General features: G+C 30.8%; 1 protein-coding gene across 1 annotated transcript; it reads left to right on the top strand.

Annotated features, from left to right (window-relative positions):
• Positions 1 to 3,288: 3,288 nt before the first annotated feature.
• On the top strand, positions 3,289 to 23,099 carry LOC131841174 (putative inorganic phosphate cotransporter). Its single transcript, XM_059189433.1, has 8 exons — positions 3,289 to 3,484; positions 15,765 to 15,949; positions 16,354 to 16,593; positions 17,242 to 17,451; positions 18,301 to 18,465; positions 18,829 to 19,045; positions 20,011 to 20,249; positions 20,775 to 23,099. Exons 1-8 carry the CDS (start codon positions 3,451 to 3,453, stop codon positions 20,961 to 20,963), a joined length of 1,479 nt encoding a protein of 492 aa, XP_059045416.1. The 5' UTR covers positions 3,289 to 3,450; the 3' UTR covers positions 20,964 to 23,099.
• The last annotated feature ends 325 nt before the right edge of the window (positions 23,100 to 23,424 follow it).

Raw genomic sequence — 23,424 nt, 5'->3', positions numbered from 1 at the left:
ACTGGCTTTTAAAAAGAAAATAAATTTAATGGAGTTCTTGCCAGTTCTTCTCAGTTGGATCTGGACTGTACTGAACTGGATTGTAGGGAAAAAATACAAAGAAATGACGTTTATAAGGGATTAAAATTTCCTACATGAATAAATGATTTTTGATTTGGGTTGATTTGATTTTGAACAGCATAAACTGATATCAATAATAGTGAGCATAACATAGTTTAAGTGGTTTTATGATTATGACAAATTTTGCAACGAATCTAGTTTCACAACAATAGCTACTTGAAAAGAATCTATGGACTCTCGATTTCCTTTCAGCAACGTCATTACAAGGTTATTGCTACAGTGGCCGTGATGTACGTAGACGATTAACGGACAATAATAATTGTACGAGTATGGAAATAAAAAGAAACATGAACTTCAAATATCTAATAATAAGATTGAGTAGAATCACCCATTCTATTACAGATTATTATGAACTGTTCATAGTGAGTTCATAGTCCATTAGTAAATTAACTATAAAACTGTCTCCCATTACGCCACGTAGAATACTTTGTTAAGGACAACTATACAAACAAAGATATCCTGAAACATAAAGTATCTTTGTCTGACGAATAGTCAAGACAAGAGTGTTAGAAAGGTTTAAGTAGGTTCATCATATGAAAATAAAATTTATAATGTTCAAAATCGTTTTTATTTTCAATTCTTCTCTACTTGTACGTATTATGTCTAAAGTAAAAAAAGGTGTCTTTGACACCAGTACACTAATAATAATCAAACTTACGATTTAAATTAATTGTGGTCGAATTTCGACTATTGATCGACCACTAGTTAAAGTAAACAGACATAGATAAAGATGCAGGGATAATTACTGCATAACTGATTTTGAAATAAGTAATGTCGTATAGATGTACGATATTGAATACGTAATATGGTAATACTTACTCTGTGGTTTTTCTCATTAAAATCATGGTAATGAAAAAACCACAAAATTGAGATGTTCGTAGATTTATTAAGGAATATAACTAATTGCTTTAATAAAATAATATAAGTAATGGCTTTATCCTATAGACTAAATGTTGAATTTCTCACTCGAACAAATAGTCATATTTTGTGCGTACTATAATATAAATATATACTTGAATACTATCGATAAGTGGATAGTGAACAATAGTGCGTCGTTATTTGTCTCTCCTATTAACATAATGATACCTATTTAAATAGGTGCCTTCCAGTGTCTTGCAAAACAATTTACCTAAACTATTTTAATTTACAATAACCTAAACCAATAACTTTGCAATGATGTCATAAATAGATATATTCTATTAAATTCTTTTGTTTTCCGAACTAAAACAACTTTTAACACAATTTTCAACGGAGTACAAAATGATTTTGTGGCATTTAGTATAAACGATCTACAGACGACTGTAAAAGTGCCATATTGAAGCAGTTAGTTTCGTTTGTAAGTCTTTTTAAGTGTATACGCAATTTAGGGCAAATCAGTGGTAATAACGGAACAGTGGTGAGAGGTTTCTTATATCTAAGAAGTTATCTAGAGGGCTCCCTAGGTCGCTTCTTAGATATGTATTAGATTCTTCGTATGTCAACGTAAATCGTCACGGGAGATGAATAATGATTAGAATAGGGTTGTGTTTAAACGATTTTATAATAAAACACGAATGAATAATAATTTATGTAAATGAATATTGAATTAAATTCCTAAACTTTAGAATCTGTTCTATTTAGGGTAAAAAGGGCACAACAGCGCATAAAATTGAAATATCATCAATTAAGAACTCCTATCTTATTCATGGAAATCAATTAAAAAAAATGAAATTTTTGAAATTTGTTTATTTCATAGCTATTTAATAGATCTACACATAATAGTAGCATAATGAATGTAGATTTTATTATTTCATGACAGTTGGTATTAATAAAATATCAATTGGTTATTGTAGAGTGTGGAAAATTATCAGATTGGCTAACAAAGTTTATGACTGAAGCGTACAGTATAAGGATAAAGTAAATAGGTACAACTTGGACTTTCCAGTATGCAATTTGAAATAAGTTAATAATTTCAATGTGAAAAGGTAATAACCGTTGGAATTTTGTTTCCTTTATATGATAGTAGAGTATATGAAAATTATATTTTTTATTAGTTATATATTCCTTTATAGTAGTAGATGAAAATGTATTGATATGTATATCACTTTAATCCTTCTGTAATGAGTAGGTATATATTATGATCACCAGCGTTCATTGACTCCTCTTTTGTATTACAAGTGCAGTGTAAAGAAAACTTTTATTTGTAACGGGAATGATAAATGAACTGACTTCGCTGAAGGAAACAGGCAAACCGTGACTGGAATCATAGACATCATGTTATCCATCCACTTTGCCATTCTGTATGACTAAGGAATGGCAACATACCTATAATAGCATTGCCATATTCCACAGTCAAATCCAAAAATGAAAACACTGCTCACAAATCAAAATATACTTGCTGCAAATATAAGTGGGACAGAGGATCACGCAGTATACTTATACGCAGTGTTACCTCGGTAATACCATAGATAACATAATATTACATAGTAATACTATGACTTGTGTGAAAAAAGGTTCACGATAAAAGGTGGTATAACATACGAAATAACTGATCATAATATAAAGTAAAAATATACTGCGTCGTAAATAATTATTAGTTTGTATGTTACCTCATCTTTATCAATGTGGTACCAAATGTATTGAGAAATTGCAAAGAATTTATAGTAAAAAGAAACCAGATATTAAATAAATGCTTTGCATTGTTGTGCCTTGTTATTAATTACTTGTATTTATTATTTGCTTGTGCATATTATTGTACGTAACTATAACTCCATCTAGTCTACTTATTTGCTTATTTATAACAATATGCATTTAAACGAAAGTAGAGTGCACTACTTCACATATCCGCATGTCAAATATTCAGTTACATATTAACACTGGCGGTGTATTACCACAGTGCCAACAAGCAACTTTCACCTTTAAATAAATGTAGAAAAGATTAGAATTGTATACTTGTTGACGTTATACTGACACCGTAAATCGGCGTGCATGAACTTGACCGTTTCGCTGTTACATAAACGAAGACAGGTTTTTCAATTTGCGCTGTTATAATAACCGGAATAATTTTGGCTGGATCAATTTGTGTAATGTTACTTCTTACCCTTATTCAAATGAATCGGATTGGAGTAGCTGATCGAGCGAGGTGGATATATAGAGAGACGATCTCGCGGGCGCGCAGTCCGAGTCTGTCGTGCGCATGACGGTTTTGTGTTTTAGTTTTACGAGGCGCAACTCGCGCGCATTCATCGTCTTAGCGAAATAATGCACTTCTGATAGCAAAGTTCCTGTGTATTGATAAACATACGTGAAAGTTAAATTTAGTGATTATTGTGGTGCTATATTAAAAGAACAATGTTGAGCGGTTGGCAGCTAATTTTGTCTAAACGTAAGTTAAAATACATAAATAATATTTAAAATACATTTGGACTTTTAAAAATTAATTATTGATATTTTTAAATTATTCTTATCAAAATATTATAAACGATTTAAATTTAATAAAGGTATAGGTAATATTTGTAAATTTATATGTACTCAAAATATTAAATTATAAAAACTTAGAAGTCTTCCAGTCAATTGATTGAATAATTTTATTCAATAATTTGACTAGAAGAGGTCGAAGTTTTAAATTCATAGAGTTAAATCTACAAAATTACGGTTGGGTGTGACTAAAATCTAGTAAATATATTAGTGTTACAGCCATATAAATAACTATTTCTTCGTGATTCTAGACTGTAGGCAGTTATAAAAATCTGACAATTAAGTGCTTCAAGTTAGACTGGTTTTCAGTTGCAATGTGATTCTTAAAATTATTGATTGATTCTTAAATATCAATATTATTAAATTTTGTTTTGTAACAAGTATTATATTAGCTACGTGTTTATTTTATTTTATTAAGTCTTTCTTGTTGTTGAATTTTTAACGCTTTTGTCCTAGCTATTATAATAATAAATATACAGAATAAGTCTAATAGGTCTGTCTTGTTTGTTTTGTTTTTTACTTTTTTACAAGATAAGTATATTATAATGTAAATTTATTATAACAACTCAACAGATTTTCATGTAATGTGTCAAAAAAAAATAGACTATAAGTATTATTAGGACGAACATACATTATCTTTTATATATAAAATAATAGTGAAGGGGTAAAAAAAGGTATGCAACTTTGTCACAAAGTAGTCCTGGCTAAAAGGTGTAGCCTATAAAAATAGTGGTGATATGTAAAGGACAAATAAGATTAAAAAACAAAACGATGTAACGCGATGAATTAAACATTGAAAAGCTAAAGAAATGAGTTCGAAGTTGATATTCATACTGAGACAATTACATAATATGTTGTTATTGTATTGAGTACATTAGTAATATATACACGGTTCTTCAATTCAAAATACTAAGTGTGTGATGTTACATTAAACGTACTTACCGAAGTAAAGTTCGTGACACTTCATGTCTCACCTACATATATCAACCGCCAGTAGCTTGCTTTGTGAGCGATCAGTTGAAGGGTGAGACTGACGAGGCCGAAATATAAGAATGAAATTTCATGATAAGAGGTAGGATAGGAAGTCCTCCGAAATATAGAGCTGTTCTTGTATGTCTATAGGCAACTCTTACCATTAGGTGAACCGTTACCGTTGATATACCAATTACATAAAAAAAAATTCGAGGTAGATATATATTTACCATACTTATGTACCTAACATCAAACAATGATACCGTATACTTTATAGAATCTGCCTTTCATTCATTCAACCCTTCCCATATCAATTATGATTTGGGGTCTGTTGGTTTAATTTTTTTTTCCTCCATTACTGTTCACAGTTTCCTCAATATCCACTCCTTTTCTTGTTATTTTATTTCTCAGACAATCCATCTATCTCTTGCCATTGAAGTCTTCTCATTACCTCTACCAAAAAATACTATAAACATCTGATTAATTGATAGAATAAAAAGAAATAAGCCGAAAATAATTTATCATATCGTGAATTGATACTATGAGTAGGTATCTTATTTTACAAACTATAAGACTTAGTCTTGTAAATACTAATAATCATAATAATCCAGGACGATTCACACAACGTCATCTAGTCACAAACTAAACAGAGTTTGTACTATGGGCACTAAATTATGCATATCATATACCTATACACTTTATTTCCTTTCTATAAAACACCCAGATCAATACTATCAATCATACTCATGACTACAGTTTTTTGTATCATGCGAGGAATCGAAACTGCTACCATCTCAAGTAAAGTGGTATGCTAAGCCGCTAGACTTAGACCAAGGCCATCAATACAATCAAAATTATTATTTCATACATTTATGTATTAAAAAAGTTCCAATAATTTGTTTCTAGTTCTTTTATATATATATGTATCTCATTATTACTAAATAGCACGGTCACTTTGCGGTTTTCTTAAAATACCTACTTACATCTAAAATATCTGTGTTTGATAGAAAGGCTGCTGTTACTTTAATAGTGTCCTTCTATTTTAGTTTCGTTTCATAAGCGATTCACAACTTATATAAGACTAGCAGTTACCGGCGGCTTCGTTTAGAGTTTTATAGTAAATAAAATTCTATAAATCTTTAACTTCATTTTTATGTGAAATTCTTTAATTTATTCAGTTGTCTAGTCCTGAAAAGGTAAAGTCAGTCAGACACACACATTTGCATTGCAATATTGATATTGATGATTCGCCCTGCGGCGTTGATTGCAATTTTATTGCAGCTATCAAGACAGTCCTTGTTGCAGCATCTTAATAATTACGTAATTATGTTATTTATTTTTATTCCCAGCGCAATATTGAAAGTTCAGTTTAAAACCCATAACAGGTTTTTATTACTTTATTATTAACACGAAATTATAAATAAAATATCGAAAGTATTAGCAACCTATTAATAATGGTTGTTACGATCTTCGTGTACATTATGTATTCTGAATAATTGTATGTTCAATCTTTAGATTTTATAACATTTAAAACAAATTGACTTTAGACCAGACTGATTAGAGAACATGAGACACAATTACATTAAATTCTTACATGTTCTTTCATATCATTCACGATAGTTTGATAATTTAAGTTTCGGTAATATTTGATTATATTCTTTATTTCCTTACTGTTAACTGATTAACCTAGACCTCCTAATAAAAACTACAAATAACCCAATGAATACTTAAAAGAAATGAATAACATAAACTTGTTTCATATTATAATTAATATCAACGTAATGGTATTTCTAGTTATTCAGTAATATGCTGAATTTATTAATAGTTGTCATGTACTAAGAAAATACTATACCATAACAAAAAGAATAAATAAATATTGTAATACACAGTAATAATAAAGTCAATAAATTGCACATTGTAATGTAGAGTCGTGTCAACTAAACATTCACATGTGCCTAGGAAGTCAATTGTCGCAGATTTATTCATGCACGTCATGGAAAAAATAAATATTTATTAATGTATACATGCAGTCCTTGGCATATTATAAAAAATAAAATAAATACTTCATATAATGTTACTTTATTTAAAGTACTTACTTTACTTTATTTCAACTAAACCATATATATAGTATTATGCTACAACCTATTTATAATTAGTAAATATAGATTAAAAAGAATTTTACTTTTATTGTTATTGCAGCACAGTTTGTAAGATCACAAAAATGGATACATAATATCTATGACTAATAAAAGTTAAGTACGTCCATAAATATGTGGATTAGTTAAAAGTAACCTACAAAAAAGTTTTATACTAGTAAATTATTTTTTCAACAAGCAACAATTCAAAGTGTGAAATGAAATAATTATGTACACTTGGATTCGATTGACAGTATCGAATTTTCTTCACACAGTAAAAAACGATAAAATGCATTTTAACCTCGTCTCTTGTATTACACAAAATGTTTAAAACCCGTATAATTAGACAGCATTGCATTGAACACAATTGCCTATGCTTGGGTGGTTTTATTTCGAAATTTATTTTTAAAACAATATAATGTTCGTGCGATAAGTAACAAACAATAGGTACCTGCGTAGTGGATATAAGTCAAACAAATATAGTTTACTTATTTATAATGAATACCATGTCCTATTAGATCTGTTTTGCTATGTTAATATCTGTCGTATTTATTAACTAATATGTAAGAATAATTTATACATTTAAATTTGATTGAATTAAACCATTTTCATTTTACGAATCCTTCAATTAAAATTAGTACCTGATTCTTTCTTATATATTTTTGTTTACCAATTTACATTTATTTGATACCGTTTTTACTGTAGAGCGATTATTAGGAAATGTACCTATTATCTATAATCTGTAGATATTATTAAGAAAATTATATTAGTAGACAGTTTTACAATTTTTTATTAGCATACTAAATAAATATAAATCCCGAAGGGATTTGCAGAAGGAATTGAACCATAAACGTATCTATAATAATAATGTACTACATCCATAATAATAATAAAACCCTAAATATATATTTTTTACATTACTTTCCTAACTAATAAAGATATTATTCCTTGCTTAGCCTATTATGTATTCTGTGTTATTATATTACCTATTTAATGTACAAAATTTCAAGTATACTAGAACAAATGCGATATTATCTGCAGATTAAGACGTGCCCACACGGCAATAAATACGCAATGATACTAGCTAATTTATGGTATTAAGGAGAAAGGGGCCCGAGCCTGTCGAACGACTCTTATACCAGTAACTTGCAATTAGAAGAACTACATGAACATTTATTTAATTCCTCCTCCTTAGGAATATTGCACAATGTACAATCTACAATAGAATTCTACTGTGTGAAATATGTTAGAAATTTATTACTATTTCAATGCTAAAAGGTAAAACCATTAAACATTGTGATATGATTACTTCAAGTAGAGAATCTTTTTATCACGTCGGGGTCACGTTATGGGCTTCATCTGGATTATATTTATGTGTATTGAAATAAAATTACAAATCAAATGATTATCTAATTTAATTTTCTAGGAGACCAAAAAGAATGATATATTTCAGTTACGCGCGCAGCTTCACATGCGCGTTGCCTATATAATGTGTTTATATACGATTACAGCCATATATTAACTACATATTAGTGTTAACATCACAAAATGTCATCAACATCATAATTGTACTAGTAAATCTCGTGCCATGCCACGTTTTGCCCAATGAAACAATGATAATTACACATTCCGTTATTTAATGACCGATAATGAATGATGATACTATGCAGATCCAATAGTAATAACAGCTGTTTACTACAATGACAGCGTTTGCGTTTAATTGTTAAGTACGAGTATCCGATGGTATTTGATATACTGCAGATAATGATATTATTCTAAAAGAATGAAAATGATATCTGTCTGCAACATACAGTCTATAAGGACCTGTGCTATGTTACTCGAATTATCATTAATTTCATTTTTCATGGTCTCTACTTTATTTTTGTGGGCATTTGTATATAAGTTTTCACATTATTGACTACTTATATGAGGAAACGACAATGCAATACGTTTAGTAGATCCAGGATATGGAATTAATTTAATGCAGCACTCCTCCATAATCCTTAACTTAATCTATGTTTTTGTTTTCAAATCAAGATATGTAAAATTTATAAATTATCATCATCAACTCAGGAATATGTAACCGCACATCGTTGCTGAAGTTATTATTGAGTATGACATTATAAAAATGGAAGTCATTGTTTCACATTAGCTATGTGTTCACGCAACTCACTGTATGCATGTTATGTTCTATGTTCTAATTTATTTGTCGAATCGGTACAAATATTATGAATGCGTAATTGTGTCCGTTTATCTTTTTATCTTTTTAAGACGGCTGAAAGAATATTATTGTAAGTTGTTATGGGGTATGAAAGTTTTAAAGAGAATGTCACGGGTAATATTGCTAGAGCACTATCTGTTACCTGTTATATAGGTACATATATTGAATAGGAGTCGTATGAATCTCTAAAGAATAATTTAAGCAAAAGTATCAAATTATTTTATTTGAGCATCATGATTTGCAAATCGTGTGTTTAATTATTAAGCTGACATTTATGTGTGAAGGTTCTTGCATGTAATAATACATACTAATTAATTTAACTCACTAAGCATACTAATGTAGGATATTGATTTGATGCTCTAACAACCAAGATCTATAACTAACTAACTGCTTATACACTTTCACAGTAGAAGCAGTTAAATTGTATATGTCGATTGTATTTTTTTGAATAGGAATACATACCTACATAATATACATCTATTAAAAATAATTTTAACAGATGCACGTATATTAAATAACAACATAACAAAAAAATAACTTGCATAAGTGGCCAAAAGTAATTATTATGTTTTTAATTTTTGGTCACTTCTACTCTCCAGGATTTCAATAGAATAAATTCAGATATTCTGCACCTTAATCATTTTCGGATCGACATTTTTTTACTCTACTTCCACATTCGGAATGTAGATTAAACATTAAGAAACATAACTGCAGCTCTTTTGAACAAGTGATAAAAATTTTAAAAGTATTTTTTATGTGAATATAAACTATCAAGCAGTACAAATTTATGAAAGAACAATATACATGTAATTACAATATCACATCTATTCTATTTATTCTTTAATATTAGCATTTAAATATTGTAAAATTATCATATAATAAATTAGAGTACAAGGCAATTATTTCAATTATCATAACACATAGGTACATAATAATATATATATATGATATTAAATACTGCAAGTTATTGACAATGATCAAAATTTAAATAAGTACACACACTCTTGGCGTTTTAATCTATCAACAGGGCCGAATTATCGATTTGATGGAGTAGGCAAGTTAGGGACCAGCGTTGGTTATGGGCCCCGTACCCGCAGTGAATAAATTAAGAATGCGTCATTGAGAAAAAATATTTGGTATATTTGTACCCTCAATGACAATAAATATAGTCTTATTTATTTTTTTTGACGTTTATTAGTCGACGTACATAGAGAACAAAAACCAACAAGTAGTATAACATATAATATGAATGGGTTACGTTAACACTTTACTTTACCCGTCCCTTTGTCTACTTGAAAAGCAGCTGAATATTTCTAATTCAAAAGTACTCTATATTCTAAAAATATATAGATATAAAATTACATTACCAAACCTCTTTCTATATATATTTTTAAATTAGGGAGCGGTCTCCTATTGGCACTGTCTAGGGGCCCCAACATAGTTAATCCGTCCCTGTCTATCACTTATTGTTAACACGTGGAAAAGTACTGACAAGTGTATAGTATAAAGTACACTTGTATAAAGTACTAGTATGCTTATGTTTGAATACTAACGTAAAAGGAAACTTTTATATCTCTTTCAACGCTAGTGCACTATCCAACATTTTCAAGGCGCAATTACTCGTAACTTGCGACACCTCATTAACTGCCGCACCACGCCAGCTTGTCTGCCAGTGTACCTAACTGGTTTGGCCTTACCATTGGCCGGCGGGATCATACGTTACTGGAATGCTATCACGACTCAATAGAAATCTACCCACTATAAAAACCATTGCATACGAGTTTCTCAAGCAAAACCTTTTTTGGTATACCATAAAAACACGACGACTGCTACATCTTGAAACAAGTAATTTTTAAAAAGTAATTCATTGATAAAGTCTGAATCTGAAGTTTGAACATTATATTTATATTTTTTAATTATTGTACATATTTTCTTATTCCTTGTATATCCGCAATCAGTAAGTGTCTATAAACGGATTGGTTGGTAAATGTCAATGCGAGTCTGCAATCCATTGAGTGCACGACTTTTTAGGCTCTCTGGATTTATATTTAGAATATAGATCTGGAATGCTCTTTATCAAACCCCACGACAAGTGCCCTTTTCAGGCATTTTGGAGGGTTTTAGTGAGTTACCTAGTTTTAGCTCATTAGGTTGTGCACTCAGCCGAGTCTGCATGTACTTGCAAGTTTATTTTATACTGTGGGTAAATTCGAAAAATGATAAATCTCCAAGTTGGTTATAAACCATGGTGCCTTAAGAATGGTCTTTAAGATGGCGTTTTGGGACCGTTAGAGAATTTCAATGTTGGAGCTACTGACACTTCTGCACAGTTGTGTATGCTATAGGTCAAATCAAGTTTGTCATCGCTCGTGAACCTTATACTTTCAGAATTTCGATCCTATTCCATTATTATTTTGTAAGTATTATTTTATAATTCTATATTTTGTGGTAAAAGTAAGACAATGTTATTCTTATATTGTTATACTTCGGTTTAGTCTTGCATACGTTCCAACAGAAGAGTTCAAAATAGCTTGGATGGCTATCGAAATTTATATATAAACTCCAAAGTGTAGATCTGCTATTCATAGAAAGTATTGTGGAATACATAGTTTTCTTTTTACATGTTTAGTTAAATTTGTTATCATGCTTTGTACATTATCTCTTTACGATTGTCGTTCCGGTTCGTTTGTCACTTTTAAGCATTTGCTGGCATCCGATCAGTCTGTAATTTTGCATACGAATGTAAATTGGATGGCAGCAATATAACATATAGCATATATTATATTACTGTCATTCAATTTACATTGTATGACAATGGACTAAAGAAGGTCTGAAAATGAAATAATAAAACTTGATCGATATTTGGTCTCATTTGATTTATAACGATGATTGTTTGGTTAGAAGAATATCATGAGTCAATAAACAAGTAGGAAGATTTTTAAGTAATAAATAACTTGCTTAATAATTTATATATGTATATTCTTAATTTTTGTTCAACATATCTATCAACATATACATCTTGTTATGCTATAAATTCTTTATATTTAGTGTTTAATCACTAAATATAAAGAATACATATGAATTTTATCTGGTTTTTTTTACTTCACTTGACTTTAATATACTTTATTTGTAAAATACATTAAAGTAAAGACATACACAATATAGTAAAGAACACATATATAATTAAGATAATTTAAATTCATTAAACGAAGTTCACCGGAATGTCTTTAATGCAAACATTAGTAAAAAGTCATATAAAATGGTAAAACAATAGGTATTTTGGATCAGTGGGACTATCAAAATTATAAACCGAAAGATATGCTATTGTTATATTAGTATATATCTATGTGACACAGTTTAGTATTTTTTTCAATTCAATAGTTTTAATAATTATCTTATTGTGAACCCACTAAATGGGAGCAATAACGGTCAGTTGTCGTTTTGTATGCCAAGGAACAGATATCATCAAATCTTTTTGTATATCGATGACGCATAATAAATACATATAGCGGCGAATGGTCCATTGTCTCGTCTCAAACTTCGAACATCAGCTAGACAACTTTTGCGGAGAAAACGCTTTGGAAAATCTGTGTATTTGGAAAGCGCGTGTCGTCTTGAGTGTAAATATTCTAGTCAGATGCCAGACGGCATTTAGTGTCAATTAACAATTAGTGTGTCAATAGAAGGTACATTGTTAATTAAATAGATACTTAAGTAAAATTACATTTTCAATGTCAAGTGAAATTCTACCTATACCTTGTTAGTACCTACCTATCTACTAGTAGTTTCGATTTTAGTTTCGATTTCTACTTGTAACTAGTCGATGTTAGCTCATAGTCTAATAATTCTGTTCCAATAATACATTCGATCTTTGTGTAGGTTAAAATTATCAAATTAGTAATAGTCCCAGCAGAAAAATTATAAATATCATGAATAGCGCATTTAATTCCTTAAGGCAAAGTAGGATATTCTGCCCTTTTATGCTAGATTTTGGTCCACAATATTGGTCTTATTACCAATTCATATTCCAATATTACTATTACGAATGATAAAAGATAAAGGCTATTATTTATAACGTTCAATAGATAAAAGTTACTTTTTATTCCCATTATGACTCGATTAACTAAATCTAATCGTCAAAAATATAGGTAATGTAACGTCTGAGAACAAATAGAAAAATTAATGCTTCTCTATTGTATACTGGTATATATTTATACATCTGACATAAAGAAATTAAAATTGATTAGTAGAGTTTTGTTATCACGTAAACATCCACTAAATATTTTCCGTTGTTAGTATTCCCACGGGAATTATGAACCACTAACAACGGTTATGTATTTTTATTATAAAGAACAATGGTTTTCTATTTTGATACTGCGTAGGAAGGTAGGTACACCTCTTCATATGTGACGTGAATGGTAACTGTAAATTAACTGTCATATGAATATATTAGGGTACTACTTATTTTTATGAGTGTAATGACCAGTAAGTTCCTGACATCGCTAGGGACTATTGCATCGTACCTACATGAAGTAGCTACATTAAAATTTTGAAAAGATTTCAAACATTGAGTTGAAAGTATACTTAGTACCAGCCTATTCTATGAGAAGAGTTATTATAAGAAGTAACATAATATAAGTGTACAAAAGTATACTTTACTGTTTGTGAACTGAATTATGGATAGGTAATATATATATTATAGATATCTAAGCACCGATCAATCAGTAGCCTTAATTCGATATATTTCTAAATTTAATGACATAATAACTATAGTCATATTTCTTTTATATCATCATCTTAATTAGCATCTAAACTAATATTATAAAGATTGTTGAACAGTACATTATCAGATAGTAATATGGGCTATGTAGTAATATGCTAATATAGTCGCATGGAGTATGTTTTAGCAAGTAATAAATGATTAAGGAAACAGAAATCAGTTATATTTGTTTAGCTACATGTCTCTCCGAAGCGGTCGTAGTTCAATGTATGCACGCCCAGTTCTTCCACGGCTGGTCGCACAGCAATGCGACATAAAAAACGATGATCGTACACAAATACCGTCCTTTCAGATATTCATTGCGTCAGAATATCTCATGCATGTGTCATCTGTGCATTGTATGAAACGGAATTGGTGCAATTATCCTGACATACGAGTTTTTAATTTGAAGGGTTGATTATGTTACTTTACTACGAATAGACTGCATACATTTATGTAGATCTATGAATAGAACAATTGTCTCTTCCTTCCCCTGTTTTGTAACTGTGGTGTAGGCAAAAATTCAACGGCCTTCGGTTCAGGCTTCGTCTACTATCAGAACACATTTTATAGTCCTGAATTATTTTCCAACATTCAGAATTATTTAAGACTAGCAGATTTTGTCTTTGACCTTGCCCGAATTATCTACTTTACTAACTGTGAAGCGTTTAATTTTCATTGCAAATTTCTTAATTCTATGTTCCGTAAGAACCTTCTATAAAGCATTAAGAAGTGAAATATAAAAACGTGTCTTTGAGTTTCATGCTATAGCATGACCAAAGATAGTAGACATTCATTCTTATATATATAGTTTTTTTTATAATTGTCAGAGGATTCATGATGCGAACAGGCATGAATGGAAGCGAAAAACATCTTACGCCGACCCCAAATAAATGGGATAAGGAAGAAGCAGATGATGATGATGTCAGAGGATTCAGCTGTTACCTACGTACGAGACTTTGGAAGTGAATCAGTCTTTCCCATCCCATATTTGGATTTTTATATTCTTTTAAAGTGTCATCTTTATATATTTTCTTTAAGTTTCCTTACATACATAGGTATAATAATTTATTGATTTTCTTCTATTATATTCTATATTATCAGTACATGTAATAAAATCGTAGAATTGTAAAGAGGCAAAAATTACTTGTTTGTTAAATTTAAGGACAATTCCATAGAATATTTTTAGTAAATATGGGTTAACATAGGTATACTCTAATGAATGTTGATAAATATACTATGTAACGAAAGGGGGAAATAAATACATTTAGAAAAGTGTTCAATATACGCCACCCACATAAATATGCTTTGTTTATTGTTGTCACGATTATTATTATTAATAGAATATAGATCGACCTACATATAAACATTCGTATGAAGTCGTGGGCACCACTAATGTCTAATAACAAACTGCGAGTTATATCTTATATTACTGCAATAGATTATGCAAATATAAAATTCCCCAATAATTTGCAATAATGACATTAAATAATGGATGTACAAATTACATGTATTGGACCACTTTCGAATCTATTAATTAGGTATTATGTCATTACTTTTTTACATTCTTATAATAGAGAATGACATATTTAATAATGATTTTTTAATTATATTGATACCTACCTACACAAAATCATCAGAGGTAATATAGTATTTAGGTATAGTCGGTATTACAAGAACCACTAAACAAACGTATAACCCGTCTTTTTTTTTTCTTTTTACATGGCGTAATATATTCTGGAGATCAAATATAGAGCTTAACTCACTTTTATTATCACTTAACTATATTCGCTAAAAAGACATATAACACATATAAACTGACTCTAGGATAGTTCTGGAATAAGATTGCAGAAGACAGAGTTCAATGGAAAGAGCTAGAGGGGACTTGTGCTAAAATGAACACTGAGTTGCGGGATATTTTATAAACCACAAAATGTACCCCAACTTTGGGGAATAGGCTATATTACTATATTAGCTATATCCTACGACTTTCACTAGGTGTTTTAGGAAAGTATCGTTCAAGGAAATATTTTTAATTTGAATTTAGCCTAGTTAGTAACATATTTTAAAGATTTGCATTACTACTTTGTCTTTGTTACAGTATTTATAATTCCCCAAAGATGGGTCATGGCCATCATGGGGTTTCTGGCTGTAGCGAACGCGTATACGATGCGAGTTTGCCTCAACATTGCCATAACTCAGATGGTGCACAGGCGACCTCATGCAGCTGGCGTTGATGATGGTTCTTGTCCTGGAGATATAGACGAAGTTATTACGGATCCTACAGTAAGTTTATGAAGCTTATAATAGTTTTAAAACAGTACATCCTCAAGAGTAGGTTCCATGTACTCCATTGCCTTGCACAATACAAGTAACATGGCAGGACGTTTTTTTAGTTCGTGTAGTTAAGTAATTATCGCTGATATTATTTAATTGTTCTGCATATTTACATACAATTATGTTTTGTACATTACATGGGTATCTACTTAATTTATGATCACAGTTTTAGCAAATAAGTGAAACCATTCCGACTATATTTGTTTTTGTATTTTTATAAAGTGTTAATACAGACTATTTCAATATGTATATTAAATCTGTGAATGGTGTCATTATTAGCTCTTTTATTTCCTACTTTGTATTATTGAATGCAATATGTTATCAAATTACATATTTTTGACTTTGTTCTACAGGAAATAAATGGATTCGAATGGGACGAGGAAACCCAAGGTATTATTTTGAGTGCCTTCTACTACGGCTACATAGTAACTCATCTTCCTGGAGGTATGCTAGCTGAGAGATTTGGAGGGAAATATTCTCTTGGTTTTGGAGTTTTAAGTACTGCAGTATTCACTCTTTTGACCCCTTGGGCGGTCAACGTTGGAGGAGCTACCGGCCTAATTATTTTGAGGGTGTTAGAGGGACTTGGAGAGGTAATATATGAATTATACTAACTTCTATTTGCTATTCATTTACCATTAATACGTTTAATGTTATTATAAAATTTACAACATACATAATGTTTATGAGAGTATCATGCCTACAGTTCTAGTTTGGCCGGCATAAAAAAAGAACTTAGTGTCAATTGATATTTTTGACTAAATCTCCGGTCATGGATCTCCAAAACTAATCTGAGAACAGTGGTAGATTCGCCCGCCGCCGCGTTGGATTTAAATCGTATAACATCGATTATGCAATAACAATCGTGATCGTATGTTATGAGGTTATACAGTTGAAATGGCATAGACGCTTCCGATATAGTAATTAATTCCCAATTCGTAATATTTACCATCAATGTCTTGATATTCATCAAGGGCGTCGACGGTTACTTAAAGGGTGCAGCCATTGCGAAGTCCAGTCTACGCACCTACATATACAATAGCCATATCACAATAAAAAAAATAATACTGTTCATAGGAAATTAATTTAACTAATCAAATAGACTAGCTAGCACTCTCAATTTCTTACTCTAGTTTTCTATTATTCTGACAATATAGGTCTATTGGTATCTACTAATAGACCTATATTGTAGATAGAATAATATTTCTTTTTTAATCAATAAATATTTGTTTTCTCTACAGGGCACCACGTTCCCAGCTTTAAACGCAATGTTAGCACGTTGGGCACCAGTATCAGAAAGAGGACGAATGGGATCGCTAGTGTTTGGCGGTGCACAAATAGGGAATATCGCTGGCACTTACCTCTCAGGGCTGGTGATGACGGAGACAGGAGATTGGCACTCTGTATTTTATCTCTTTGGCTCTATTGGTATTCTCTGGTTTATATTATGGGTAAGTATATTTATTTTAGCGTTTGACTGACAAGGTAGCTGCTGGTCCAATTGATTGTTATGAACCACGGACGTAACGTCTTAATGTGGCGCCCGTGGCTGGCTCATGCGGTGCCATTCGAAAAGACTTAGATGTGCTGGCTCTCTATCTTGCCATTAGACTGCCATATCTTAACTTTCAACCGAAACACAGCGAGGATTCACGCTGTCTCGGTTTCGGTCCATAGTTATTCTTAGCTACTGTAGTACCATATATTCCTAGTATATTTTGATTAATCCCGTATCGATTGCGATCTGATTATGTCCCTAGTTTAATCGATGACCATACAAGACTCGTAAGATTTTTTTTATGTATATTTTAAAATTCATGTTTCTTGCTCATTCTTCTTGTGATGAATCTGCATTCCGAATGAGTGGTAGAATCAAAATATGACTATTCAAAAGTGCTTCTAATGAGTTTATTTGAATAAAGATTATTTCTATTTCTATTAAAATACATTCGCAGATCTATACTAATTCGGATGGTTCGTTATTCAGTTTATTCCTAGTTCAAGTGAATTTTATTAGAATAAATCTTAAATTATATCTTGTTATTTTTAAGACATTTGAAATTATGAAACCTTGATTTTTTTGATATCAATCTAGTTATAATACAGACCGATTATATCTGGTTCCGTAACTTGAGTTTTTGTTGAAAGTTAAGAAAAAATTGAATTCCGTCTCAACTGAATGCGCACTATTGTACCTAATAATAATATCTAGGTTTTAGGTGGATATATTATACTTATATCCCTCCTAAAAATATATGTAAAAACTGTCCGTATTAATAACTTTGATGTGATGTTTGCAGGCGTTGTTGTGTTACAATGATCCGGAATCTCACCCATTTATCTGTGATAGGGAAAAGAAATATTTAGAAGAAGCGTTAGGGAGACATCGAAGTAGTCAACCATCTGCTATACCTTGGAAAGCAATTTTCACGTCTGTGCCATTGTGGGCCTTAGTATGTGCTCAGGTAAGTCGAGTATTTTTATTTTAAATCAGTATAAGTCAAAAGAATTTAGGTATTTATTTTTCCCCTTAAATTGTTTTTCAATTCATGTCATATGTGCGCTGTTTATAAAAACTTAACTCGAGATATTGACATAGGTATAGAGCCGTTTTCAATGGAATTGTTATGATCTTATTTATTTTATAATTTATTTATTAAGATAATCAATTATTACTTACTCCATAGTTACACGCCCATATATCTTTAGTTAGTTGTACAAATAGTATAGTTTGTTTACAAGTTCATATGCTTAAGCAAATTTAATAAACACCTATAAAAATTCAATGGAACATGACGTGACTTAAGTTGTTTTTTATCTGCTAATAGATTGGCCACGATTATGGATATTTTACAATGGTTACGGATCTTCCAAAATACATGACCGGAGTGCTAAAATTTGATATACATAGGACTGGTACATTAGCCGCTTTACCATATGCCGTTATGTGGATTAGTTCCATTATATTTGGATGGATGTGCGATAAGATGGTGAAGAGGAACTGGTTGACGGTCACTAATGCTAGGAAGACTTTCACTACAGTTGGTAAGTAAATAAGGACAAAAACCACTGAGGTAGACTTTATAAAACCGTTTTTCGTCTGTGTGGTTAACAGTTTCATCTAATTTGGTTGTCAATCACCTTTCATTGTAAGCTGTGTTTGGGTTGGTGGGTAAAAGCAGTGAAATTACAGAATAAGAGGCATGATATCTTAGTTCTTCGGAATGGCAATGCAAGTGGTACATGATAATGTGATGTCCGTGGTTCTGTGTGTATACATTATGTAGGCGACGGTTACCATTTCTCAATGTGGCCGTCAGATTGTTTATCATTCCAATTTGATAAAAAACGTGAGCCATTTATCGACTATACATGTCATTTTAATATTGGTTGAGAGAAAATGATGACTTACACACACGCTCAAAGTTAGTGAAAGTAATGTAAAACTTTAATAGGTTTACTCATTATACTATAGATGTACCACACCTACCCAAGTAGGGATTATATTTTATAGGTAAACAGTAGGGATTTTACAATTTTATATAGATATGAATTAATATTCATATGTATTATTTATTATTATTTATAATCGGGTTACCATATAACATTTATAGTAACTACCTATGTATTAGGTTGAAGTGAGATCAGTTGGCTCGTGGCTAACTATATACGTTTTTAGGGCGGATATATAGATACGTACTTGTAGTAAGAATTGTAATAAGAAATCTCCACATATATGAATTATATAAATTCAAATATGTGGAGATTTCTAACTATCCCTAAAACGAATTTAAGGATGCTGCATATTGTCTAATGTTTCTATGCTAGTATAAATCGCCATGTTATGAAAACATGGCGATTTATACTAGCATGAGCAATTTATCTGATGATTTTCAGTACAGTTGATAGATATAGGTACAACAGTGAATTCATTCTATAGAAGTTACCGAAATAGAATCTATAATAGTTTCCATACTATAATTATAACTTGATAAAAAATGTTTTTATAGCCTCCGTCGGGCCCGGTATATGCATGATCCTAGCGTCATATTCTGGTTGCAACACTGAAACCGTGGTGATCCTATTCACCGCATCCATGGGGTTGATGGGTGCATTCTATCCTGGGATGAAGGTTAACGCACTCGACTTAAGCAGCAACTACGCTGGCACCATAATGGCTATAGTCAATGGCATTGGAGCTATCACGGGCATCATAGCACCGTATCTCGTCGGATTATTAACACCTGATGTAAGTATATATCTAACGTCATATTTTTATATTTACTTTGTACGGGAATGTAATGAAGTTACTATATTTTCGTCTTTCGCTATACGTAATTGTTTTGTTTTGGACTTTCCGATTCTCGCACGATACAATCATTTGTATTTATGAATATGATTGTATTGGTCTAGGTATTATTCGTATGTATATTACGAAAAAAATAATAATATGAGAATATTGATTGATTGATGCCCATAGTAGAACTTCTGCTTATCTTGGAATAAGCCGAATAAGGCTGTGTCAATCGTATCGATTAAATAAATAATTGTAACGTAGTGGTAATGAATACTGAGATAGTATAGTAAGTATTAATATATTTGACGTTTACGCTCGTAGGGCATCAGTGGAAGATGGTAATATGGGAATGAAGTCATTAATTACGGTAGATACTAGGGATGCCCCGGGTTATAGGGGTTGTTCTGACATTAATAGAGTAATGCGTACCTTAATATTGTAAAATTGGGAAAACTGAAGTAGAATTTTATATTTCAGAGCACATTAGTGCAATGGCGATTAGTCTTCTGGATAGCGCTCGCCGTCTTTATTATAACAAACCTGGTGTTCGTGGCTTGGGCATCTGGTGATGAGCAGTGGTGGAATAGTACTACGCAGGACCCCAGCAAGCATCACGAAGCAGAAATCGTCAACGATCGATCCGTGAACGCAGAAGTTAAATTGTAGAAATATCAGATGGGAACTATTGTTTTGACTTTAAAGTAGCAGTGTTATTTCGGATTCTGCCTGGAGGCAGAAATTAGCCTTTAGCCGCTTTGTAAGTCCTTTCGCGGGGTTGGAGTACTCTCTGCACTCGCCCTAATTTTCGTCCGGTGCAGCTACAAAAACATTAGAATAGTTGAAGAAAAGTAACAATGTAATTAGAAAACATTATACTGTAATAATACTCCCATGAGAGTAACAAATATTAAAACGCAACGTACAAATTTAGTATTCGAAGAATATTTTTTTTAATTAGTTAAATTTAAAATATTGGCGAATCTTTGAATCCGCTGCCAGTGCTATGTGATAGTAATTTAGTAATTCGAATTTTAAATGTAAGCATTTTTTAAATGTAAACTGTATTACCTATTTAATTTAATTATTAGATATAGTTAGATACAATATTTTCACTGTCGATAAATCAGTATGATTTTCAATGTTTATTTATTGGATTAGTTTTCCTTAGTATTATAAATTATTACATATCATTGTATTGATTCTATGACTGAAAGTATGTATACGATTGTGTCGAGATTATAGACGAAACGTGATTCATAAAGTTATATTGTGAAATAAAACAAGTAATGAATAATATGAACGACATTGTTGTTTAGATGTTATCATAGTATTGTATAGGAGATTCACATGCACGTCCTTGATGCGATAGTGAATTATTAGAAGCATGCAGGCATTGTAGTCGTGACACTGCAGTAGAGTGACAGATGTATGTAATTCCCTATTGACAGGTCGAATAAAGCCGGACTCGATCGACCGTTCAATATTACCTAATTATATTTTTTTAGATATTACAAAAAAAATCCTTTGTTATGTAAATGTATTTTTTTTTTGTCAAATTCAATGGAATATTATAAAGCACAGTGGCGTTATTGTGTCGCATTACTGTAATAAATTATAACAAAAGATTTCGACGAAGCAAATGCATTACAAGTATGTAGCAATGATTGGAAATTGTGATACTTTATAACCTCGTATTGCTACTTTTGTAAGAACACAATATAGCTTATAAATATATATACGTTTGATACATCCTACCAAAATAAGTTCAGATTCCACACTATACGTAAATTTGATGTTCACGACACGTGTATGATTGTTTTATACGTATTTACAGAAGAAAAAATCATTAAATACTTCTATCATCATGTTCATGTCATCATCTGTGCCGTACTCATAGTACCCATAAGCTACAATGACTTCTAACCTCAAACTAATCAAGTCTGAGACTAGATAGTGCTACGTGAATACATTATTTCATTTTATTTTTATTTTTGTGGAAATTATTTTTCCGTAATTAAAATTTTGTATTATTAGATATTTTTATATAAAGAAACGTCATAGATATCAAAGCGTGCATGTGTATTCTTTCGTAGCCATTATCAATTTGTAGTACACTAGTGCCATTTGTAAAATCTATGGAGTGTACTGTTAGGTAAGATACAATGACAAACGCTTCTTTATTAATATAATAATGTTTGCAATATACATATGTTGTAACACTGACGATTTGTTAGATTGCTGCGAATTTAAACTAAGGGTCAGATATAGTCCATGAATCGCAGTTGATGTATAAGACTAAGGGCTGAAACAAATGACAATTCTGGTGACAAATGTCACTTCCGGTGTCTTGGTCTTGCTCGTGACACACAAATACAAAGAAATGCTATAATTTGGAAATAATTTAAAATATAGATAGCACGCTGAAAAAACATCAGGTGTAACTCTTCATTTTATACTTATTGCTTTAACTTATGATTACATTAAAAGCATGTATGTATATAATTTAAAAGCGATGTGTGTTGCATTGTCAACCTTATGTTGTCTGAGATAATAAGTTATAATTTTGTACAATACCGTATTTTTGTTGAATATAAACATTTTTATATATATTTTGTTTTCGTTATTAATTATACAACGCATTCAGTATAACAATAAATATATTAGGTACATAGTTACACATTTTTTTTTGTTTACATTAAATATACATGAATAGATTAAATAGATAATTTGTTTGATTATAATATAAATTAGAACCGTTACGGTACTATTAAATTGTAACATTTAATGTACATTAAATCAGCTTTGCTTGACATACAACACTTTTTAGAATAAATTGCATTTTGTTTTTTTTTCAGTGACTGCATTTTATTATTGCGCATACGCATGTTTCGCTATAGGCTTATTTCTATATACATCAGAGGTATACTTATAAATTATAAAAAAATATGTAAAATGGTATACTTGAACACGATTTAATCGAATTCATAATTTGGTTACAAAAAGTTTCAAACAGTGTTTATAATTTGTGGAATAAAAAAATTTTGTGCCATATTGAAATAAGAACCTTAGTAGTAAAATAGTGGTATAAAATATACCACTATTTTATTTATTTCATATATCTGTGTTT

The sequence above is a fragment of the Achroia grisella genome, unplaced genomic scaffold (genome assembly GCF_030625045.1).
Source record: "Achroia grisella isolate CSIRO2021 unplaced genomic scaffold, CSIRO_AGI_Agris_v1 utg1573, whole genome shotgun sequence".
NCBI classification, from domain to species: Eukaryota; Metazoa; Arthropoda; class Insecta; order Lepidoptera; family Pyralidae; genus Achroia; species Achroia grisella.
Note: the sequence above shows the minus strand (reverse complement) of the source record. Positions and strands in the feature narration are given on the sequence as shown.